Source organism: Triturus cristatus, chromosome 9 (assembly GCF_964204655.1).
Source record: "Triturus cristatus chromosome 9, aTriCri1.1, whole genome shotgun sequence".
Classification (NCBI taxonomy): Eukaryota; Metazoa; Chordata; class Amphibia; order Caudata; family Salamandridae; genus Triturus; species Triturus cristatus.
Window position 1 is genome coordinate 553,585,513 of NC_140592.1, and position 26,021 is coordinate 553,611,533.

Consider the following 26,021-nt stretch of genomic DNA (forward strand, 5'->3'; position numbering starts at 1 on the left):
TGTCAGTTATTGTTTTTGTTGTTGTTGTTGTCTGAAGAATAAGTTGTTTTATTTAAGGGGGAAGTGTGGTGATGTCATGGCATTAGGTCATATGTAGAATGTTGTTAGGTCATTTAGAGTGTTGATAGATTCTGTGTATTCAATGTACTTTGCTGTCAGTTGGTTTCCTGGTCTGGTGATGCAAGGCACGGCTCTCTGTGTCCGAGAATAAATCTACATTATAACCACCGTGTTCCAGTCATCATTTCAGAATGCTTCTCCAGTGGACCTTATTTTGATAAGATAACGCAGCGCACACCAGAGTCTTTTAGATTCCCTCATGAATGACTGTGCCACCCTTCTGTTTACCTGATTACTGATCGACAATGCTGCCTATTTTTTTGTTTCTGTTTGTGAATGTGAACATGCATTCTTTATGGGTAACACACACTTCCTCATTAACCAATAAATACATTTCCTATATATGTGGCGGTTGGATCCCGTAGTCGAAAATGAGCAGCGCTGCTGTTAATTTGAAGAATTTCAAGCTCTTTCTCTGCACATTGATCCTTGCGCCCCGTATACACATATTTAAACTCATCACAGAGAGAAGTATAGGATTTCTGCAAGTTTCGAGTCTGGGCACAGCACAGCGGTGCTTCTCCTGGCGGAGATAACTGCCTATCATATTGGGCCTTTCGAGGTAAAAGAAGTTCGGGACCCTAGTGGTGACTTCTGCGGGCATCTTGAGACACACTGGGCCGCACAGCGCTGGAGAAGGTGCACCCCATTGAGCTAGCTCATACATGGGCAATCACTTAAGAGGAAAGCAGCTTCAGAGCATAGATTTTCAAAGCACGATGCACTGCAGTACTGATATTTCGTTGTTTAAGTGGTCCCTTTTCCTTAGCAAAAGAAATGGTGAAAAAACGGGCCTGCTCGCTAAGGAAAAGTGTGGTGCATGTGCGAAAAGTAATGCCTCTTGTTGCCATTGGTGATTGTGTTTTAAAGCAGCTACAGACAATCATTGTAATTTAGCAGAGGGCCAGACACATGAGGAGGCTGTATGCAAGAAAACAGAGTCAAGAACCCTCTACTATTTACAGTGTGGAGCAAAGTAGTGCCACTTGCTCCTCTTCACAGTTTCCCTCGGGCCGCATTCCCTAACCCTGCGCTCTTTGTTGTCTCTTTGGGGGTGCTGAAGGTCGGTTTTGGGGGACCCACACGGACACTTGTCAGTGTCACTCCAAAAAAGACAGCTCTCGGGGATTACAGCTCTGTTGCACCAGTGGATCAAACACTGCGAGGTATAAAGAATAGCAGTGCAGTGGCGATTTCTTAGCACTGCAGTCTGCACTGTTATTAAAGCCCCACTGGTTCTGCACTAATTTAAAATAAAATAAATAAAAAGCAACTTGGTGCCTCGGGGAGGGGGGGGGAGGGGTGGCACACATTTTAAAGTACTTGCGTTCTGGTTTCTAATGCTCTTCGAAGTCAAGTCAGAAATAATATTTATTTAGTTAATTGAAACCATAAATGCATCACACATATACCAAACAGAGGCAATAAATACCTTAAAATCAATTGTCATAACCAACATTTCAATAATCCCAAAATACAGAAAAAAACGTTAAAATAATTCACTAATTCACGAATGACTTTCACATCTTAGACGTTTTTTCCTACTTCTAAGGGCACCTGACAAAAAGCTAGCCATGCTGAAATAAACGTAAGGACTCACCAGCATTTGGAGATAGATCAGGGCTGGTGTTACTTGCCAAAATCCCTTTCCTTTAAGCAATGGTAAATTATTGCAGAGTCGCAGGGCACTGTAATGATAACGAAACAAATGCATTGTGTCTTGCTTGGGGTGAAAAATTAGCACAGGATCAAGGCCACACATGGCATTGTTTTGTAAGATTGAAACAGATTACTATAGGAATAAGTCCCAATGTCGCAAGTATTCCTTTTGCATGGGGATGCCACTGTAAAGAGAACAAGCATTGGCATAGCCAATATAGGCCTTTGGGACCTTATAAATGTTTAGCCATGCAACACTTGATGTAGTTGCACCAAGGATATTGTTAATGTTTTTCCAAGAGAGAGATCAGAGTTTTGTCTAATGGAAGTTTTGACTCATGGAAAGGTAGCGCAGAACTTCGGAAGGTTAATGTGCCTGCTGCAAAGAACATGTACCTGACGCAGATCACAAAATGCACATGATGTAAATAGATCAGTGAGTCACTGCATTTGTCAGAGAGATCATTTTGTTACTTGCAGTTTGTAAGTTAAAATCCTAACATACAACAGTGAGCTATTAACTGTCAACTGTATTAATTGTCTGTTGTTGCTCGGACCAGCGGCGCGTAGCGCTTGTATTTGAAAATTGAATTGTAATAGAATCCTTTTTAAAATTGTCACTGTGGCGCTTTTTAACTGATCATAGCTCTCAGTCTAATTCTGCTTGCTCGATCACACAGCGTAATCTCCTCTGTGCACTCCCCTCCCTAGGCCTCCAGCCAATCGGCCGTAAGGAGTTGGAGCCAGAGGTGGGGCACAGGTACAAAGCTCGCCTTAGCGCGGGAGCCGGCAATGGTCTGGTGTTGTACGGACCAGCGACGCGCAGCGCTTGTAATTGAAAATTGAATTGTAATAGAATCCTTTTTAAAATTGTCACTGTGGCGCTTTTTAACTGATCATAGCTCTCAATCTAATTCTGCTTGCTCGATCACACAGCGCAATCTCCTCTGTGCACTCCCCTCCCCAGGCCTCCAGCCAATCGGCCGTAAGGAGGTGGAGCCAGAGGTGGGGCACAGGTACAAAGCTCGCCTTAGCGCGGGAGCCGGCAATGGTCTGGTGTTGTACGAACCAGCGGCGCGCAGCGCTTGTAATTGAAAATTGAATTGTAATAGAATCCTTTTTAAAATTGTCACTGTGGCGCTTTTTAACTGATCATAGTTCTCAGTCTAATTCTGCTTGCTCAATCACACAGCGTAATCTCCTCTGTGCACTCCCCTCCCCAGGCCTCCAGCCAATCGGCCGTAAGGAGGTGGAGCCAGAGGTGGGGCACAGGTACAAAGCTCGCCTTAGCGCGGGAGCCGGCAATTGTCTGTTGTTGCTCGGACCAGCGGCGCGCAGCGCTTGTAATTGAAAATTGAATTGTAATGGAATCCTTTTTAAAATTGTCACTGTGGCGCTTTTTAACTGATCATAGCTCTCAGTCTAATTCTGCTTGCTCGATCACACAGCGTAATCTCCTCTGTGCACTCCCCTCCCCAGGCCTCCAGCCAATCGGCCATAAGGAGGTGGAGCCAGAGGTGGGGCACAGGTACAAAGCTCGCCTTAGCGCAGGAGCCGGCAATTGTCTGTTGTTGCTCAGACCAGCAGCGCGCAGCGCTTGTAATTGAAAATTGAATTGGAATTGATTCCTTTTTAAAATTGTCACTGTGGCGCTTTTTAACTGATCATAGCTCTCTGTCTAATTCTGCTTGCTCGATCACAAAGCGTAATCTCCTCTGTGCACTCCCCTCCCCAGGCCTCCAGCCAATCGGCCGTAAGGAGGTGGAGCCAGAGATGGGGCACAGGTACAAATGCTCACCTCAGCACGGGAGCGCAGCGGCACGGGCGCAGCGGGCGCGTCAAAGGTGCGCCAAAGGCGCGCCAAAGGCAAGCCCGTCTGCGCCCGTCCGCGCCCAGCCGGGACCAGGGGCCACAAATCATGGCCAAATAATAAAATACTCCCCAGAGACTCTTCGATCATTAGCCAACCATCTCTCATCCCTCAAGCCGGCCACTCACAACCGCCTCAGGGAAAACAGTATACACTCAGAAGAGCGCTACCATGCAGTCCCATTTATCCCAAGCCCCAATCATCCTGGCACCGCCACTCCAAACTCCACTTTTCAGTCCACTCTCCGTATCATCTACCTCAACACTCGCCTCCTGGTTAAACACCAACTCGACATCCTCTTACTACTCAGATCTGAGAAACCAGATGTCCTTTTGCTTACTGAGACATGGCTTACTGAAATCTCTGCCCCCGACATCCTAGCAGCTCTCCCCGCGGATTACTACATCCTGGCGGCAAACCAGCCCCCAGGAAAACACGGCAGTGGGGTAGCTGCTATCATCCACAAAGACTACGAGTTCACCACCCTCACTCCTCTCATCCTCCCAGAGGTGGAAAACTTAGTCATCAAGTTAGGCGCCACGTCCGGCTCTATCATCTTCGTACTAATCTACCTTCCCCCTTAGGCGATGGCCACCTTCCCGCTTTCTTTAAGCGAACAAATGGCTGACCTTGTTACTAACCATACAAGGGTCTTGCTCATAGGCGACCTAAACTACTGGCTGAACGACACCTCGGGTGGACCACAAGCGGCAGAATTATCGGAACTACTGTCCAGCCTAAATCTGGCTCAACACATATCCTCTCCCACCCATATAAAAGGTCACACATTGGACCAAATCTGGTCCTTAAATCTCACAATATCTACTCCTATCATCTCACCTTGCATATGGTCTGACCACCACTCAATCAATTTCACTATTACCACCAACTCCAGGATCAAGATCCCTCTAATAGGCGGAGGCATAACTAGGAAATGGAGATCCATTGACAAACTGGGATTCATAGACACCTTAGCCAGTTCCATACCAACTTTCAACCCAGACGTCAACACCATGGACGTTAACATCTCGGAATGGCTATTAAAGGCTTGCAATATTCATGCCCCAATGACTAAATTTTCACGCACGCGACACACAGAGGTTCATAAATGGTTCTCCACCGAGCTGAAAAAACAAAAGCTAGAGCTGCACCAGAAAGAAAGAAAATGCAGGCTTAAATACTCCACGGAGGATAAACTACAATTCTCCCTATCCTGCAAGGACTACAAAAGAGCTATCAGAGAAGCCAAAGCGACCTACTTCTCGGCTAGAATACTAAACGCACACAACAAATCCAAAGAAATCTTTACTATAGTCAACGACCTCTGCAATACCGAAAGAACCCACCCCAACCAAACACCCACTCAGGATCTATGCAACTCCCTCAATACCTACTTTCTGGATTAAATCTCCACTATCAAAGCCAGCATCCCTATTTCCCCAGCCAGAGACGACTTGATCACCTCATCAATCAACCCCATTACCATGGACCACTTTCCCGCCATCTGCCCTCAGACTCTCTTAGAATTGCTGGCACGGGTCAAATCCGGCTCCCCTAACGACTACTGTCCCCCTCACATTCTCAAGGACGCCTTGTCCACCCTTCCTCACAGCGTGCTCCCCTTCCTTAACGAATCACTTCTCCAAGGTAAGGTTCCCAGCACCTTTAAGAACACAATAGTGGTCCCTCTACTGAAAAAACCAAACTACCGTCCTATCTCTCTCCTTCCCTACTTGGCAAAGATTCTCGAGGCCCATGTTGCTAAGTCCCTCTCCAATTTGTTAGAGCAGTCTGAATACCTAGAACCCAACCAAGCTGGCTTCCGACCCGCCCACTCTACCGAGTCAGTCATTCTCGCAGTTCTGGACACACTGAGAGCAAACGCAGACAAGGGAATCCCCCAAGCCCTTGTCCTTCTCGATCTGTCGGCTGCGTTCGACACGGTCGACCATAACATCTTGTTGGCCCGTGTCGAGCAGGCTGGCCTTCAGGGCTCTGCATACAACTGGATTGACTCCTTCCTTATTTTTTTTTTAAAAGTTTTATATAGCGCTGGCTAGACCCAGAGGTATCAGAGCGCTTTACATGAAGTAGGACATTGTTTCAGAACATTGTTACATTGTTACATCAGTTGTTAAAGTTACAAAAGTTACATGAATTACAAAAGCATAGCATAACATTAGAAAACAAAACGGTAAAGGGGAATGTACTTCAGGGGACACAGAGAAGTCAGGCTGGAAAAGGGGAGGCAGACAATGAATCACGGAGGGAGGAGGTGGGGGAGGGAAAAGAAAAAAAACGTGGAGATGAGGAAAACAATGTCCGATGTCCAGCTGGGTAGGTGGCAGCCAAGGGGTGAACCAGAGCCAAACTCCTCTATAGCTGCATAGGACAGCTCCACTGGGCATCAGCCAAAGTTGCTCGGGCACCGCGGTGCGTACAGACAGTTTTGGATTCCGCCTAGGGGGCATTGTAAAAAGTTCCATCAAGAGCCCTGGTCACGGTGTATGGTGCTGCGATCCCAGTGGTAGTGGGACCACTCCCAATCCTCTACTGAGTGTGTGTCTTGCCACTGTGATCACTCTGAGAGGACTCTGTATCCCGGAGAACATATGCTGGATCCCTCCCCAACAAGGGGAGAAAGAGTGCATTTGTGGGAGGCCCACTCGTGGTGGCCATCTTAGTGACATTCAGGCTGGTAAGAATGACCCTCACTGTTGTAGGGGTAATTGATAGTTGGGTCGCTGGTTCAGTTCCCTGTGAATCTGCAGCCCCAATACAGCAAATGTTGGTGGTAATGATATTGCAGGTAAAGTACTGCAATTAACATGTGCTGGGGGCCGTTTTGTTTATAGCTCCTTCAGTTGCTGCTGCACTCCTGGACTAAAGTGAGTGAGTTGATGTGAGGGATGATCAGCCCAGGCCCGACCCAACCTTTATGCTACGTTGTACGTCCCTGTGCGCTGTGCAGAATCAGGCGCTGTCGCCAAGGGGCCTTGTTGCAGCCAGGCTAGTCCATGATGGCCACAACGTGAGTAGCACAGGAAAGTCCTATCCATGCTTCTCTAGCCCAATCCAGAAGGGAATCCTACCTTTCATTCTCTGTTCCTACCAGTTGGAGCACATAATAGCTTATAGCAGCCAGACTATTCCAAGATGGCCGCACCGTGCGAATAACAGGCAAGTCCTATCTTTGTTTCTCTGGCCCTAAACAAGAAGGATTTGAAACTTCGTCTAGTGTAGGTAAAGCAAATGAGAGTAAGTGATCTTCAAAGAAATGCAAGTAACATCAATAATCCACATGCAAGGGGAGAAATTACACGGCAAGAACAGAAGCGCTCCTCGCTGCAAACAGCCAAGGTCCGGGGACTCCCCAGGGGCCGCAATGGTGCTTGAAGAGTACAGTAGCCCAAGCACAACATGTAGGGAGAGGAGCGCTCACACCCTCCCGCTCCACCTCACTGCATCCCCACGTCATCCCCACTGCATCCCCACCTCACTGCATCCCCACGTCCTTGACGATCGAACTCAAGCAGTCCGCCTCAAGCAGTCCGCCTCGGACCTTTTACGGCACCCAGATCCGTCACATCCTGCGGTGTTCCTCAGGGCTCGTCCCTTTCACCCCACCTATGCAACCTCTACCTAAAGCCCTTGGTAAACTCCTTAAAAAATAGGAAGGTAACCACCTTCAACTACGCGGACGACCTCCAACTTATCTTCACACTGGATTCCCCGGACTCTGCTCTCGAATTCCAAGCCACCATGCTCCACATCCAGCAATGGATGAACCTTAACCACCTTAAACTCAATCCCGGCAAGACAAAATTAGTATTGCCGGGAAGGAGCGAGATCAATTGGGGCCCACATTTCTGGCCTACGGACCTCAGACCACCCCCACCCCATCTGCCTCAGTGAAAAGCCTGGGTGTCACCCTTAACTCTGACCTCTCTCTCAGAGGTCAGGTGGGGTCAATGGTCTCATCCTGCGTCTTCCAACTGAGGAAAATTAGAAAAATCAGCCACTTATTGACTCAATCGGCACTCATTCAGGCAGTGATCTCCTTGGTACTGTCGCGCCTTGATTTCTCCAACTCCATCTACTTCGGTCTGCCTGTGTATCTACTCAAGCGTCTTCAAATAGTACAAAACCAGGCGGCGAGACTGATATTTAAACACCCCAAATGGCTTTCGGCCAGCCCCTTGTTAGCCAAATTGCACTGGCTACCCATCGCTCAACGTGCAGTCTACAAGACCGGTTGTCTGATATTCAAGGCCTTGCACTGCAGGAGCCCCAAATTCATCAGTCACCTGATTGTCAAACATGTCCCACGCCGCAACCTTCGATCTGCCCACCTAAAACTTCTTACCACCCCAGTCTTCAAACTTAAACGCCAAGGTGGTTGCAGGTTTTCTTACCTAGCTCCGAGCCTCTGGAACTCCTTACCATTGGACATTAGGATGCAGGATAACTTGATGGGTTTTAGAAAGGCTCTCAAGACCTGGCTGTACTTGCAAATCCTTGCTTAGCTCTTCCCGCTGCAACACCTCACACAATTAGCGCCATGAAACCTTTTGGTGACCGTGCGCTCTATAAGCTCCTATTAACATAACATCTAAGAGCTGCATGCAAACTGCAAGGTAAAAATTGTAGCGTAATGCTCCCCCCACCCCCCAGTCTTTGTTTGATTACCCTAATGTTTCAAAAATAAATTGTTATATTTTTATTTTCAGCACCTGGTAAAGCCTGATACATTAACTGAACTACTACCTAATTTTTGGTCAATTTTTGGACAGAGAACAAGAGGCCCCAACCTCCTTTGCTGCTCTTTCATCCCGTCTATGACCCAGCAAACAAAAGTGTTAAAGGTAAGGAAACTGATGATATATTTTTTAGATTGGAATTAGGGCTATGTTTGTGGTCACTCTACATGGTGGTTGGGGTGGGTGCCCATTCTGAACATTGTACTCTCAGTGGATAGAATTTACTAATATTGAGCCTTAGCCCTGTGCTTTGGGCAATAACGGTTGTTAAAGGCACTATCTATTCCTTGCCTTGTTCAAGGCCCTCAAACAGTGTCTTTTTCAGTGTCTTCAGTAACCACTATGGCACACAGAGGCAGCAGGCAGTAAGACTGTATTTTTAGCAGTCCTGTTGTCCAAAGGGGAGCTTTGGAGATATATTGCGATAATGCACAAGATAGATGCATTTATACTGAAATTTGATATTATTGCACCAAATCTTATACGTTGTACTTTGACTATTGACAGGCTTCTTTCATATTGGTAAGGACAGCATCGGCATGATGAATACGGTAGAACAATTAATTACACTGTCATTCCATGCACGGCCACTAGAAGAGAAACTACATATAAAGAGATTAGGACCTGATCGGCCAGACCTACAACTACAACAAGTTACCCAGGACAGAGGAAAATCTTACAAACGTACATTCTCAAACACCTGATACACAAAAGCTGATTGGCTTACAGGGTGTCTGTCAAGAAACAAACTGTTCTGCTTCCCCTGCTTGCTGTTTAATGGTGATTTTCCTTGGACAAGAGAAGGTGTGATAGACTTGAAGCATCTGTCTGAAAAAATAAAGAAGCATGCACACACAAGAAAGCATATGGAAAACCTGACGAGACTGGGAATGTTGGGAGACACACCGATTGAGCAGCACATAAACAGTGCATACCGCCAAACAATACAGAAACACAGTGAAGCAGTTGATAGGAATAGGCACATACTATCAAAAATAATTGATTGCATTAGTTTCTGTGGTGCTTTCGAACTGGCATTGCGAGGCCATGATGAATCAGAAGGTTCCCCAAATCCTGGAATATTCAAAGGCCTTGTGGATTTAATAGCAAGCATAGACAAGGAAATGGAAGCACATTTAGCAAGTCTTTAAGGGCACCTCTAAAACTATACAAAATGAACTCCTTGAGTGTATGCTAGAAATTATGAGAAGCCATATTGTCCAAGAGTTGCAAAACACAGACTTTGTGGCCATTCAGGCTGATGACACCACTGATGTAGCCACACAAACACAGTCCGTATTAGTCTTTCGGTACCTGGACAATGACAATAATGTCGTGGAGAGGTTCTATGGTTTCACTCATTTAAAAGACTCTACTGCAGAAACCATTACTGCAGCTATACTGCGTCAACTGAACTTAATTTTTCCAGAGGTGCACCAAAAAAAAAAACTTATTGCACAAAGCTATGATGGTACGTCCATAATGAGTGGAAGCCTTGGTGGAGTACAGAAAAGAATTAGAGATGTGTACCCTTATGCTCATTATGTGCACTGTTACACCCACCAACTTAATCTTATTATGCAGCAGGCAGTATCAAAGATCTCCTAGGCACGAATTTTCTTTCAGGATGTAGGGGGCATGGCAGCATTCTTCTCACGTTCCCCAAAAAGAACGGAAGCACTTCAGGAGATTGTAAACAAAAGGGTTCCAAGGGGATACTCAACTCTTTGGAACTTTAACATACGTACAGTCCAACTAATATATCAATATAGGGAGGACCTTGTGAAATGTTTTGAAACCATAGAAGCCAATGAAACCTTTGATTTCAAAACTCACAGTGAAGCCCGTGGCTTTGCTAGAACACTAAAAGATAGAGAGTTTCATTTCTTTCTGTTTTTATTTCAAGACATAATGTCAGCTGTCGAAAATGTATACAATCAGTTACAAGCACGAGAGATCGATACTGTCTCTGTGAAAAGAAATACAGCTATGTTTGTCGAACGCATAAGCATAGTGAGAGATGAGGTTGACAATTTAGACAGCAAACTGCTAGAGGCTTCAACTTTTTCAAACCACAGGAAAAACATCACCACTCTGGTCCGAAATGCAAAGGAGATATGTGACATTGTAATTGTGCATGCACAAGAACGTTTTGCTTTCACAAAACATTTGGTGAGTGCCGCATTATTGGAAAGTGAATACTTTGCAAAATATGATTAATCCTTCCCTGAGCATGCTCTGCATGAGGCTGTGGAAGCTTATCCTATGCTCAACCAAGAGGACCTGAAAACTGAGTTGACTGTACTGTACTCCATGCCTGTGTACCGAACGGCCAAAGATGCCAGGTCTTTGCTGGCTTTAATTCATAAACTTAATATGGAAAAGACATTTACAGAGACAGTGGCTTTACTTAAAATTGTCATAACCACTCCTATGACAACAGCAGAGGCGGAACTATCTTTTTCCGCCTTAAAGAGGATTAAGACATTCCTGAGGAACACCATGCTTGAGGAAAGACTAAATGCTTTGGCAATGCTCTCTATAGAGAGCAAGCTAGTTCAAAATATCTCCGACTTTAACGTTCAAGTTATTGAAAAGTTTGGTGCTCTTAAAGACAGAGGTACTGATTTTAGATAAAAAAAGTAAACATATGTTGAAAGCTGCTAATTTGCGACCTGTTTAGTTGTTTGTTAAATATAAAACATCTGTGAGGTACTCAGAAATGTATTATATCTCAAAGTCTGTTATGAAGCTCTGTGGTTATACTGAATAAGCAACTACCTATGTTATATGACATCTCTTTATTAATGTAATAACTGCACTTTCACAATTGCTTTATTAACCTTCCTGCTTTCTCAAATTTGCTTGAAAATGCACAATTTTTCCACTCTTTTTTCAAAATTTTCTTGGGGGGAGAACCCCCCGAACCTCCCTTTAGGTTGTTTGGGCTCGCTCGCTACGCTCGCTCGCTGCTGTGAAGTATGACAATCATTTTACGACTCACCACTTTCAAATGTCACCGTCTGCCACTGACTCAAATAAGTGGAGAAGTGTGGCTCAGGGGTTAGAGGCGGCAGACCCGGAAGCTGAGATCGGTCCTGGACCAGGGTTCAATTCCCCGCCTCGGCGGGTCTTGGGCTAAAAATTCCACGGACTCGATAATTCTCGCCCCGGTGCCTCCTCGACTCACGGGTTCACACTCTGTGACTCTGGGCAATAGCTTGCTTAATCTCCACAACGGCCCCTCGCGGCGGGATGCCTGACTTTCACCTTGTGGATACCCTGCTATCTCACAGGGGAATACCAGGACGGGTTCCCTAAGCAAGCGCCGGGAAACCCACTGCGGGTAGCTGTGCACTATATAAGCTCAACTACATTTACATTTACATAATAAGTAAGGGGACGAGTCAGGAAAAATCGGAGTAATGAAGATGAACGATAAGTAATCTGGGAACGTAACACACTGGAAATTGGACTTTAACGAGAGATTTCTGATTTTGGAACAATTTGAAATCTATCCAGCAAAGGCAGATCCATTGCTCAACTTCTCGAACAAAGTATGAGACTTCAAACAATCATTGGGCACCATTAATAGGGTAAATACTAGGTTTAATCTTTTAAAATAGAGAGACTTGATTTTGCATACAACCAACACAAAATTGTGGAATCTGGACTCTGTAACTGTTAACACCAACAATGTGATGTATAGCATTATGACCAAGTTAAAAAATAAATAAAAAAAACTCGAATAACTGTTCGGAATGTCAAAAATAAATCATTTGGCATTGTTCTAAAACAAAGGGCAATGCAGAAAATACACATTTGGTAGACATCTTCCAAAAGATAAGGTCACAGAGATTACACTATTACATGATTGTGGTAGTCCTTCGAATAGTGAAATGTGGGAGTGTGGAACCTATCCTGACATTCAGAATCACTGATGATTATTAGAGTTTGAACCTTTGACAGAGGATCTACATAAACATTTAGAACTTAATACATTATTGTACTTGGACAATAGATATGTATATTTCCCTTAACACCCCCGAATAGGTGACAAAGACATAAATATTGCTTGAGCAAGATGATTGCCAGCACAATACCATTAATAATGAGCAATCTCCTTTTTGGCTTTAGATTGGGTATATTTTTCTCATGAAAGTAAGTTAAACAAAGTAGAGAACTAAATACTTATAATGGTGTTTTTGTTTCAATTTGTAAATTTTATTCCTGTAGAGCTCCATTTACTGATGCTTAAAACTTTTGCAGACAATGATAATACTGTTAAGTTATTTCCGGGTTTATTTGCTGAAAATAATAACCCCCTGCAAAAAATTAAACCTGATAGGAGACAGCCCATAATTTCCCTGTGCCAGTTGCCTAAGCAACATTTTCCTAGACAAGTTATATCTCAGTACTTGTCCCCTAAGCACATTTGGGTAACTATTAAGCAACTTTCGTATCATTTCACTGCTCCCACTAGCTACCAGTCCTGAAGTTCTATAGATAATGCCTTACAGCTCCCTGGGTGAGCGCCACATCTTTGCTCCCTTCCATTAACCGGTCTTACCTGGAGAGAACTAAGCAGAAGTTCATAGAAAAGCTTTATGTAACGTAGAGTCCCTTTGGCTTGCTCTTCAGGCACCGCTGCAAACACCACCTCATGAATTCCTAGAAGAGGTATCAGTGTCAGCGTAGACCTTGCTAATCTGTAATCATCAGAAGAAAGAGCATCAGGCAAGAATACTCTGCAAGCAAGAAGCATTGATGGTGAGGCATTATTAAAAAGAGTCAATGTCTAAGAACATGAGCAAGAGACAGGAACAAACGACATCATGAGTAACAGGCATCACAATGTGAAACACGAATGTGAACCACCATAAGTAAACCGTGAGCCTGAGGCATCATAAGCGAGAGCCATTTACAAGCAAAAGGTATTGTGAGGAATCAAAGAGAAACAGCCATCAAGTGCAAGTGGCATCATGATCAAAAGCATCTCGGAGCAAAAATCATCATCAGCAAGAGACATCCTAAGGAAGAGTATTATGTAAAATAGGCTTCATGGGAAAGAGACAAAGTAGACGCCCACTTGGCTTTTTAACAAACACAATTATGTTTCCATTTGTTTCTATAATGTGATTAATCCAAGATCAACTACCTTAAATTTGACCCCTCTGTTTAACATCTATTTAGTAAACAACCTGGTGCCGAGGGTTTGCGAGGGTCCTGCCTAGTTCTAATTCACAAGAAGGGCTCTCTGGATAAGTTGGAAAACGTTGAACTTATTGTCCTCTTGGATGTGCAGGGGAAATCCTATGTGTAATTTCTCCATAAGGAATTGGAGGCCTGGGCACAATTTAGCAAGATCATCCCTGCTATGCAGACTGGCTTTCAAAACAGTCAGGGCACTGAGATCAATTTGATATGTATTTCAGTCTTGATCAATAAGTGACATAAAAGGGGGGTGGACAACTTTATGCATTTATCATGCAGAATGCAGCACACATAGAAAAACGAAAAATGAGGAGAAATAAAGGTATCTCTCCTCGCTGCGCCTTCCTTAAGCCTCCCCTGGGGAGGCGTAGGGTTTGGGCGTATTATCAGGTTGATGAAATCTCGTAAATCTGGGAATGTGTCAAATGCCATGGGTGTTGTGTGGGTACACCCACTGTAACACCCATGGCATGCCTCCCTATCGAAGGATGAGACAACGCAGTAACTTAAACTCTGTTGCCTCACTGCATATCTATAAGGCCATGAAAAACCACGCAGGGTAGCTTTACGTGGCCTTGTAGATATGGCTCCGCAGTGTGCGCCCCCGGACTGTCACTAAAAGTGGCATGCCGGTGGTGCACAGGGCCTTGTAAATGAGGCCCGCAGTTCCCATGAATGATACAAAGGCAAGATGAAGTGATATGGACAAAGTGGTGTTGTATAACTCCATGGAGACTGGGCTTTTGAGTTATCCTATGACCAAGGTCCGAAAAGAATCAAAATGCATTTGGGCTGCTTGTATAACAGCATGAAATAAACAGCTTTTTTACAACTCATCAGGTGCAGGCATTTAATTGTTTTTGCAAGCAGTGTAAGGGTAAAAAGAAAATCTATGTATCTTTCTATATGGAGAAGGGGAATATCCCCAGGGGCCTCAGGATTTTAATTGCGAAGAATTTTGAGAATCTCAATCCTCAAATGCTCAAGGAATGGGCTGAAAGTAACTTGGAGCCATCGGCCCGATTAGTAAAAATTCTAGTCAAATATGCTGAACTAGACAGGAGCGCTCTGCAAAGCCAAATTGATCAACTGAATTTAGAAATAGATGTGTTAAATGGTAGCGGCAGTCGTAGTCGATAACCTTTCAAGTATTGCCCGGCGGTAATCGCCTCTTATACCATTCGATGCTAAACCAATAAAGAGGCAGGCGCCGGAGACTGGAAGGCAGGAAACAAAGTTTTATTCCGTCGGAGTGGAACACATCAGATCAGACAGCGAAGTATCGTCACGAGGTGCTCTAACTGCATCTCTGAGGCCTGGCCTCTTATACACAGGTTTATGACTTTATTGCAGGTTTATCATACATGGCACATTCTTGAGATTGTTTTGATACATGAAAGAACATCCTCGGAATCCCCACTTCGAGCTCGTTCCCACACATATCTACAGTGGAAGTCCCCACCCCACCCACAGTAGGAGATGGCTATCACACAGCTGGACATTCCGCCAATTCCCAGGGGTGTGTGCGACCGGTCGGGTCTCAGGGGGTGGGGGGCCTTGATCTACTGTAATCCCTTTGATGTGGGGTGTTTCCCTTACAGTAGGGGCAATAAACTGCATCCGCAGGGCTAGGTGATGGACTGGGATCGGTTCGGACAATGGGGCGCAGAGGAAGGGGGTTATCAAAGAGATGCATGACCATGTATGGGATGTCGGTCAGGCGTGGGATGTGGTTCCATGGCAGGGTCGCGCAGAAGTAGAGGGTTTATGGCCCGTGTATCAGAGAGCGGGGGTAGCCGGCGCGCGGGGGGGATACTTGCAGCGCCAGGGGGACGCGCTGGCGATCGGCAATGAGCAGGGAGAGACCAAAGTACCTAAAATGGCTGCCGTGCGCTTTCCTGTGTGTCGCGCTGGGGAGAGACAAGATGGCGCAGATAATGTTCAGTTCGCAAACAAAATTTCCACAGTCCTCCCTTTTAACATATCTCGCCAGCTTGTTTAGTTCGGATCTATCTCCATAATACTAAGAACTTCCACCTCATACAAAGCTTTCATTCGCTCCGCTTCAAAGTTCAAAGTCTTAGGGCAGATGCAGTTCATAAAAAGCGAACATAAAGGTGGCAGACACTGAATCCCCAAGCAACATCCACATAGTATCACAATTGGTAGTAGGATAACTGAAAACAGCCTCCATCCCCAACTTCTAATAGTGTCCCAAAACCAACTTCCCAGTGACCATTCTTCTTGCTCCTGATGAACCTCTGCGGAAAGTCTGTGGAGGTGTTCAATTGCTTTGTAGACTGAGGGTGAGTTATCCGGTACGTAGGTACAACAGCTGGACCCAGTGATGCGGCATGCTCCTCCACGATCAGCCAGAACCACATCTAGAACGAGGCGGTTCTGAAGAGCCACCAGGCGGACGGCCTGAAGCTCGGCGGTGTTGTTGGCGAGGATGCCAGCCGTAATGTTCATCGCCGTTTCGACTGCCTAGGTTAAGTGGCGGATGGCACGGCTGTTTGCCATTGGACCCCAGAGTGGAACAAGACCTTTTACTGCATCCATGAACTGTGCTCCGGTGGAGTCGGCTTGTACAATGTCTTTGGCACGTTTCTGTCGGTGATGGTTTGCTGGAGCCACATATGTCGGAGGAAGGACAAAGGCGATGTAGCAGATGCCTCCCCAACCTTTCGGAAGCCAGGTGTAGGCCTTTGTACCACAGACGAAGTACATATTCGGGGAGGCAACAAAGGAGGGTGGATCAACTGAGTCCAATGTTCGGGTGATGAGGCAAGAGCTGTGGCCCACCAGCTGCGCCCCCAGGCCTTCGAGGCACACAAATCCAGTGATGTTGATGACGGATAGGGCCACTGTTAGGGTGGCGGCCGTTCGTTTCCGGAGGTAAGAGAAGGTGGGTCTGGCTGGGTTGTTGAACACCTGCATTTCAACTCGTTCTTTGGCAGGGATGTCCATGTGAAAGGAAGTGTTTGATCTCAGAGGACAGAAGGGGGCAGAAGTTCTTCCAGTTTTGTTCAGCCAGAACCCATGGTAGAAGTGTGACATAGTTCTGCCGGAAGTGGCATTGTCCTTGTAGCTTTCTTGCAGGAGGATTAGCCATGCGAGGCAGGAACCATGGACAGAAAAAGGTGAAGGGATGAAAGGGATAGAGTGTCCAGTGGCATGTGGTAGCAATCCACAGATCCAGCAATTAGTGGCATTGGCGGCAAGATTGTGTTGGTGGAACAACTGCACAAAAGAGTTATTCCAGAACTCCTTACGCCTTTCTCGGAGTTGGGGTGAAAGTGAGATCAGATGGTGTTCTTTCATGGTGATAGGTTGAACGGTGGTCAGCAATGTCTTATGAGCGGGTGTGCTCTCCTCCATGATCCAGAAGGTGACCATGAGGAGAAGGCAAAAGAGAAGGGTAAAGAAAAGTGCAATAGTCTTTGAGCTGTGCATTCTGTCAGTCTTTGGGTTTTTGTAGTGGATCTTCGGACGTCCGGTTGCTTCCATCATCTTCATGTCGGATGCTTCCATCACCTTCAAGGGACTCGGTAGCGGGCAGAACCACAGACTTTGTTTAGTTTCTCTCCTGGTGGCCTTTGAGGTGGCTAGGCAACCGCTCTTGAGATTTCAACTTAGTTTGTGGTCTGCTTAGCCGAAGTTCCCTCCTTTCGTCGTAGGTTATACCCTTCTTTGGATGGGACAGTAGGATCGGGATATTTCGTTAATTCAAGTGTCTCTGTATCCGGGCAGTGGCTCAGGGATGGTCGGTCTGTGTCCAGTAGTTCCTCTTGGGCGGTGATGTTGTCCGTGGTCGTCAGGGTCGATGATACCTTCTTGCAGTGGTGTGCATGCAGCCAATTGCGCTTCCCCTCCACTCGAAGAGCTGTTCGGGTGGTGATCAGGACTTGCAGAGGGCCCGTCCACCGGGGCTCCAGACTCTTGGTGCGCTGGAAGTTACGCACTAAGACAAAGTCACCCGGTTGGATGTCGTGCCCGGGGCCTCTGGAAACGTCAGTAATGGCTTGCAGCACCTGCTGATGGATAACAGACAACGTTTTAGTTAGGTTATACAAATAGTCAGACATGAGGACGTCCGGGACGTCGTGGATGGATGTTGGCTTCGGTGCAGTCCAAAGGTTCATGGGCCGCCCGAAGACGACCTCGTAGGGGGTTAAGTGGTGTTTGGTGGGGGTGGAACGCATTGATAGCAATGCTAGCGGGAGAGCGTCTGGCCATTTCAGTCCTGTGGTGGCAACTATTTTTGCTATCTTAAGCTTCAATGTGGCATTATGTCGCTCAACCAAGCCTGCAGATTGGGGATGGAAGACCGCATGGAACTTCTGTTTTACACCCAGCCCCTTTAAGATGAGTTGGATAACCTCGGCTACAAAGTGGGGGCCGTTGTCGCTCCACAAAATTCGACAAAGGCCGTATCGGGGGAAGAATTCTTTCAGTAGTACTTTTGCGGTAGTCATAGCGGTGTTGTCGTGGGTTGGGTAGGCTTCCACCCACTTGCTGAAGGCACACACAACGACAAGTACGTACTTCAAACCTTGGCACCTTTCTAACTGGACGTAGTCCATTTGTAGGACTTCAAAGGGGTGATTGGGAACCCCAAACCCTCCCCGGGGTATAGCAGTTCCTTTCCCAGGGTTGTGTTGGAGGCAGACCAGGCATTGTTGGACCAGACGTTTGGCTGAGTCTAAGATTTTGTCGTTGTGCCAGACTTTGGAGATGAGTTCGATCATGGGAGCAGACCCTATGTGTGCGGGGGAGTGTGCCATGGTTAGCATGGGGATCAAATATGAGTCAGGTAGCAACCATTTGTTCGAGTCTTTAGTTCGCCAGCAACCGTCATCGTCCTTCAATCCCACCCGGGCCCATTCAGTTAATTCGTGTGGTGTACTGGCTAATTGGATGTCCCTAATCGTTTCCCTAGCATCCTTCCATTTCTCAGTTTGTGACCTGGTTACGTACATACGGGTCGTGGACCTATTTTCGGCTGTGGTTTGGGCAGTAATGTCAGCTAGTGCATTTCCCTGTCCTATAATGTCTGTCACTTTCTTGTGTGCCTGGCATTTGATCACAGCCAGCCGTGTGGGGAGGAGGACTGCTTCGGTCAGGGCAGAGACTAGATCTCCATTCAGGATGGGTGTGCCATGGGAAGTCAGGAATCCCCTCTCCTTCCAAAGGAGCCCAAAGTGGTGAACTACCCCGAAGGCGTATTGGCTGTCTGTGTAAATGTTTGCGGTTGTCCCTGCTGCCAGGATGCATGCTCGTGTGAGAGCAATCAGTTCAGCCGCCTGTGCGGATCGCTGTGTGATGCGGGCTGTCTCAACAACTGTTCGGGCTGTGGTGACTGCATAGGCAGCGGAAGTGGTGCCATCGGGGAGCTTGATGCATGAGCCATCCACCCATAGTTCTCCGTCAGGGTCCGGGAAGGCAGTATCTCGAAGGTCAACCCTACTCTTGGTCTGTTCGTCGGTGAGAGTCACGCAGTCATGTATGGGGGGCGCATTGGGGTCAGTGTCAGGGAGAGGTAGTAGAGTGGCTGGATTCAGAGTGGTGCATCGTTTCAATGTGATGTGGGGTGCAAGCAGAGTCAGTTCATAGCCAGTCAGTCGTGCGCTAGTCAGGTGTTGAGTCTTGGTCTGGTTCAGGAGGGTGTCAACCGCATGGGGTACCAATACAGTGAGGGGGTTCGAGAGCACGATCCCCTCACTTTGCCGGATAGAGACAGCAGCGGCGGCTACTGCTCGAAGGCAGGCGGGCAATGCTCTGGCTACAGGGTCAAGAGTGGCAGAGAAGTAGGCACAAGGGCGTTGTTTAGGGCCTATGGACTGGGTTAGGACAGACAACGCACATCCCTCCCTTTCGTGGGTGTAGAGGGAGAAAGGTTTAGTGTAGTCTGGGGTTCCTAGGACTGGGGCCGAGCAGAGGGCGTCTCGTAATTCTTTGAAGGAGGATTGGTATTCGGGTGTCCAGGGGAGGGGGAAGGGGACATCTTTAGCCAGCAGGGAAAGCAGAGGTTTTACAATAAGACTGAAGTTTGGCAACCATTGTCGACAAAAGGAGGTGAGGCCTACTAGAGACCGCACTTGCTTCTGAGTTTTGGGAACAGGGGTTTCTAGGATGGTCTGAATTCGGTCAGGGGTAAGTTTCCTCCCATCCTTGGATAGGAGGTGGCCTAGGTATGTCACTTGGGGTTGGCAGAACTGCAACTTCTTCCTGGAGACCTTGTGACCGTTCTCCGCGAGGAAGTGGAGGAGGTGAAGGGTGGCCGTGTCAGCAAGTGGGGTGGTGTCGGCCGCCAAAAGGATGTCATCGACATACTGTATTAACACCACTCCATCGGGCAATTGGACTGCATCTAGTTGTCTCTTGAGGGCTTGGCTATAAATGCTGGGACTCTCAGTGTAGCCTTGGGGTGCCCTACAGAATCTGCACGACCGGGCTTTCAAAGTGAAGCCGAACAGGTAGCGGCTGTCTGGGTGGATGGGGATGGAGAAGAATGCGTTCTTGAGATCAATAACAGTAAAGGTGGTGGCAGTGGACGGAATTAGGGTGAGGATGGTGGTGATGTCTGAGACCACGGGGTACTGAGGTATGACTACTTTGTTGACTTCTCGTAAGTCAACAATGAAGCGGTATGCTTTCTGATCTCCCTCGCCTTGCTTCTTTACAATGGGTAGGATAGGGCTGTTGCAAACATTACTGACTACTTCTTCTGCTACTCCTGCATTGACTAGGGACTGGATGATTTCCACCAATGCCTTCTCACCTTCGGGCGATATTCGATACTGTGGAAGCTTTGGTAGCACTGCGTCCGGTCGGACGGTTATGTGTACTGGGTCGTGAGTCGGTTTTAGCCCATAGATGTGAGGGTAACGTGTCGAGTAGGGACAGGTCAGCATCAGTTATAGAGAGCATACGTCGTGTGTGACAAGGTCTGAACAGATCTGGGTTATCGTGCAGGATGACTCGAACTCCGTCTGGGGAGCATCAGATGGTAGCTCGGAAATGTTTTAGCAAATCAAGTCCCATAATAGCATCAGGGGTGTTGGAGGAGAGCAGAAAGGTCGTGTCAGTGGCGTTATCTTCTAAGTCAAAGGAGATTGGTGCTGATAAGGGGTTAGTGGAGGGCGTTCCATCGAAGCCTATTGAGGTTACGTGTGAGCCAGACAAGGGTGCCCTAGGAATCCGTCGTTTAGATAACGCACTACGTGTCGCCCCAGTATCTACCAGGAATGGAGACTTTGTACCCAAGACCTTAGCAGTGACGTAAGGACCTTGCTGGTCAACACGGAGTTCGACTGGATCCCTCCCTTGCCCCTGGCGGTCCTATGCGAAGTCATGGGTGCTTTCATAGTCGGACTGCTGACACTGGTTTTGTCGGGGGCGATCAAAGGTGTTTGGTCTGCCTGGCCTGTCGTTGATGGCGTCGTTCGTGTACCCTCGTCCCTGTCCTCTATTTCTGGGGTCATATGCTGTGTCTCTGGGGTCCCTATTTTTGTTCAATTCCAGAAGGACCGGGCACTGGGATTTCCAGTGTCCGAACCCTCTACAGAACGCACATTGGTTCCCATCTAAGTCTCTCCGTCCGTTGTAGGGTGCAGGTGTATGGTCTCTAGGGGGTAGCTTTCTGGGGGCGGTTGGTTGGTAATTCCCTTTTGGGGGTTCCCTTCCTATGGTCACCCCTTGCAACTGTGCTATTATTACCCTCTCCTTCAGTTCCTTTTTCTTCCTCTCTGACGCCCTATCGTTCTCATTCTTTTGGTTTTCGTAGTATTGGGCCATCTGGAGGATTGCTGCGGGTTTGGAGGCTGCCCAACTACTCTCGCTGGTCTGTAGCTTCTGGGAGACTTCTTGTGACAGACCCTTCACATAATTCTGGACAAAGAGGTGATGTCCGGTTGCGGTGGTCATGTCCTGGCCACTATAATCGGAAAACACAGTCTCGAATCGAGAGAAGTATTCAGACACATCCTCCTGGGGTTTCTGGCGACAAGCCGTCACTATCGACCAGTCTACCTTTCTTTCTGGGATTAGAGTCTTCAACTTCTGTACAATCTTGTCTGGGAGCTCCAATATGGCTTTCGGGGGTTTCTGTCCCGGTTCTCGCTGTTTATCTATGGTATCGAGTTGTACCCAGGTATATCCGAACGGCTCAGCGTGGTCAACTTTCCGGATTTGCTTCCACACATCAGCCGGCAGACATAACCCGAAGAACAAGTCGATATCTGCTAAAGTCATTATTGTTGAACCTAAGGCTGTTCCTAGTTCGGTGTAGAAGGCAGTCGGGTTCTTTCTTAAGTCGGGTAGAGTTTTTCTAAAGGTCAAAATGTCTTGTCGGTCCCATGGCTGGTAGACCCAATTATATACAACCCTTCCCTTCGCATCTTGGTGGTTGATGTCGTCATGTGTTCCCTGACCTCGTGGGGGGACCCAGTAGGGGGCGGCCTCTTTGATGGGCATCATGGTATCAGTCCTTCCTGCCTGGGGCTTAGTCGCTATGGGAGTTTCTGCTTTGGTTGTCTGTCTGTGCTCTTTAAGGTGTCGATAGACCTCGAGTGTACGAGTGAAGAGGTTTGTCACATCGCCCTCTCCTTCTTCCCCAATGTCTACCTTCCTATATAGGGCCGCTAAGCCTTCGGGACCTTTATCGTGGTACCTATCCTCATATGTATTCAGGGCGTGATAACAAAGTCGTACGACAAAGTGTCGTCTGCGGTTGTCGGCATACGAGTTATACACGTCTGTTATATACTCCTCACTTTCCTTTCGCTCCACCAGTGTCCCTACTATCTTGTCGATTCCTGCTCGTTCATCCTTTGTTAGTCGATTCATTCTGGTGGAATCTTTCTTTCTCATCTCAGGGTTATCCAACGTTATTGCCAACGTTGTGTTCAGTACAAGAGGCTCGGCCGGCGCGGAGGCCGTGAGGACCGAGGCCCCTGTACTGCTTTCGCTTGTGTTTGGGGGTTGTGGGTGTTGCACTACCGATTGGGAGGGTGCGTATGGAGGGGGCATGTAAATGATCGGGGGACCTAATAGTAATTCGTCATTCGTTCGTTGCTTAGAGGACAACTCAGGGTAAAGCATAGAGGGGGTCCTAACAGGGTACTGGCCTGATGTTTCGGGCTCCTGTCTTAGTTTAGTTTCCCTTCTCTCCTTTATTTCTTCTTCTAACTTTCTAGCGGCAAGGTGAGCTGCCTTTCGTAATTCCTTTTCTGCTTTTACTTCTTCCCTCTTTTTCCGTTGTGTTGCTTCTTTGCGCCACATGCCGATACTGTCAAGCATAGTAGGCTTCGTTTTATTGCTACGCAGAGCTATTTCTAGCATTTCTATCTTATGGTCGTCGAAGGATCCCATCAGTGGCCACTGACTCTCGGGGTCCTTCCTTGTATATTTATGCCATAGCTTGCTATAAGCTATGGCGACTAGTCCATATTTAGTGAACATGTCCTTATTAGGGGTGCCTTCCAGTGGAGCCGGATGGTCCACCTCTAATAAGCGGTCCGGGCAGAACCAACTACCAATCAGTGGGGAGAAGATAGGCATGACGGGTTACAACGGGGACAAAAGTCAGCACTACCTATCTTTTCACTGCTTGCAAAGACTAGACAGAATATCTCTATTCCTCGTTATTTGTAAGCGGAGAATACCTCCAAAGAACCAATATCGAACAACTAGTGTTCGGACAATCAATCAATCAATGGGGAGATAAAGATAGGCACGACGGGTTACACTGGGGACAAAATTCTGCGTTACCTACCCTTCACTATTTGCAAAGACTAGACAGAATATTTCTATTCTACGTTATTTGCAAACAGAGAATATCTCAAAGAGCACTATCCTTCAAAACAATCAATGTTCGGACAATCAATCAGTGGGGAGATAAAGATAGGCACGACGGGTTACAACGGGGACAAAAGTCTGCGTTACCTACCCTTCACTATCTGCAAAGGGAGAGAGAGAGAGTATTTCTACTCCTCCCTGTTTGTAGACAGCGAATATCTCAAAGAGAACAATCAATAAGCAATACTAGTATTTTTCAATCAATCAATCAATCATTTCGCAATTTGTCGTGTTTCACGACCTTACCCGGACCGCGTGGACAGTTTCTCGTCTTCCGCCTCCAGCGCCCGATCGTCCTCTACTCTCCGTATTTGCCGCGGCACTCCTGATGGTTCCCAGTCAGGACCGTAGATCACTCGAGAGAGGTCTGCTCGGAACCAGTGAAGTTCGGATGATCGGCTGCCAGACGAGGGTCTATCGGGCAGGAGCTCTCCCGATCGTTGCAGTCGTTCACTCTGTCGTCGGGACCTCTCCCACTGGATCCACGTGTCGCTGATGGGCCCCACGCTTGGGACGCCAATTGTTAAATGGTTGCGGCAGTCGTAGTCGATAACCTTTCAAGTATTGCCCGGCGGTAATCGCCTCTTATACCATTCGATGCTAAACCAATAAAGAGGCAGGCGCCGGAGACTGGAAGGCAGGAAACAAAGTTTTATTCCGTCGGAGTGGAACACATCAGATCAGACAGCGAAGTATCGTCACGAGGTGCTCTAACTGCATCTCTGAGGCCTGGCCTCTTATACACAGGTTTATGACTTTATTGCAGGTTTATCATACATGGCACATTCTTGAGATTGTCTTGATACATGAAAGAACATCCTCGGAATCCCCACTTTGAGCTCGTTCCCACACATATCTACAGTGGAAGTCCCCACCCCACCCACAGTAGGAGATGGCTATCACACAGCTGGACATTCCGCCAATTCCCGGGGGTGTGTGCGACCGCTCGGGTCTCAGGGGGTGGGGGGCCTTGATCTACTGTAATCCTTTTGATGTGGGGTGTTTCCCTTACAGTAGGGGCAATAAACTGCATCCGCAGGGCTAGGTGATGGCCTGGGATCGGTTCGGACAATGGGGCGCAGAGGAAGGGGGTTATCAAAGAGATGCATGACCATGTATGGGATGTCGGTCAGGCGTGGGATGTGGTTCCATGGCAGGGTCGCGCAGAAGGAGAGGGTTTATGGCCCGTGTATGAGAGAGCGGGGGTGGCCGGCGCGCGGGGGGGATACTTGCAGCGCCAGGGGGACGCGCTGGCGATCGCCAATGAGCAGGGAGAGACCAAAGTGCCTAAAATGGCTGCCGTGCGCTTTCCTGTGTGTCGCGCTGGGGAGAGACAAGATGGCGCAGATAATGTTCAGTTCGCAAACTAAATTTCCACAGATGCACATCCTGAACAAGATATGGTCAAACAACAATGTGAGGAGATCAAAACACGACTAAATAAATATGAGGATGTAATTAAAAACAGAAAAGCATCAAAGTTTCACCGTGATAAGGTCGACTATGAACAGGGGCAAATATTTACTTTTGCAAAACGGTTGGATGTGCTGAAAAGACAAAGGTAAACTGATGGCAATAGAGCGTTGCAAGAAAGAAAGCTACCAGAAACTGTCTCGGAGCAGAGGATCAGGCCCTGCAGCATGGATTGGCCCAAACAAACCCTCCATAATAGAAGAACTGGATTTTCTCAGAGTGGACAGATGCAATACTCTAAAACCAGCGGGATAAACATACAAGCCCGATGGAGGAGGAACCAAAGACGCAAAGAAGGCAGGAAAAGCAGTAGGAGCCCAGGTCAAACTGAATGACTTTAGAAGCCATCCCAGAATCATCGAATATCATCCAACTACTCTAGAATTCATTTCGTCATCATCAGACATCATCAAGCTCTTGAAGTCATCAGCAGAGTTTAGAAACTCAGCTTGATGATTTCAGGATGACTTGAAAATGACTGTCTGATTACTTTACATGGTGTGATTGCTCTTGATAACTTGAGGATGGTTCGGAAATGAGTATCTGATGATATTACTTCGTGGCAAAGGGTAAACCTATCTCATTTATAACACAGAGAGGTATGAATACAAAATGCACGCCAGTGCTTTTGAAAAATATACTTTCAGTACATACTGTTCGAAGTGTTCCCCAACATGTAATTATTATTTTTTGTTGCATTGAAGAACAGGATAGGTAGTATTGGTATTACGCTTCTAGCATCCCAAGTAAAACAATTTGTCTAAATCAAATAAAAAGTCGCACTTAACATTCAATGCCCTCTAAAGCACGACCGTGCTTCCCCTGTGAGACCAACCTTCAGTGCTCACCGATGCCCTCTCCACTCCCCTCCTGGTGACCCCCCCCCTCCTCCCCGGCCTCCAGCCCTGCACCACCAGTCGCTCCCATTTATCACCTCCAGCAGGTGGTGAATGACCGCGATAATCTGAACGTAATAGGGAATTATTTGTGTCATTTCAACTGAGAGAATCGGGTTTGCATAGTTATTCCTCATTCCGTGGGTTTACCACAACATAAATAACCAA

General features: G+C 47.1%; 1 protein-coding gene across 1 annotated transcript in view; it reads right to left on the reverse strand.

The window, feature by feature from the left end:
• Nucleotides 1-26,021, reverse strand: part of GIPR (gastric inhibitory polypeptide receptor) — a 1,954,711-nt gene that overhangs the window by 271,574 nt on the left and 1,657,116 nt on the right. The window contains exon 10 of the mRNA XM_085627720.1: nt 12,980-13,118. Coding sequence (XP_085483846.1) covers nt 12,980-13,118 — 139 coding nt within the window. The remainder of the gene's footprint in view (nt 1-12,979; nt 13,119-26,021) is intronic.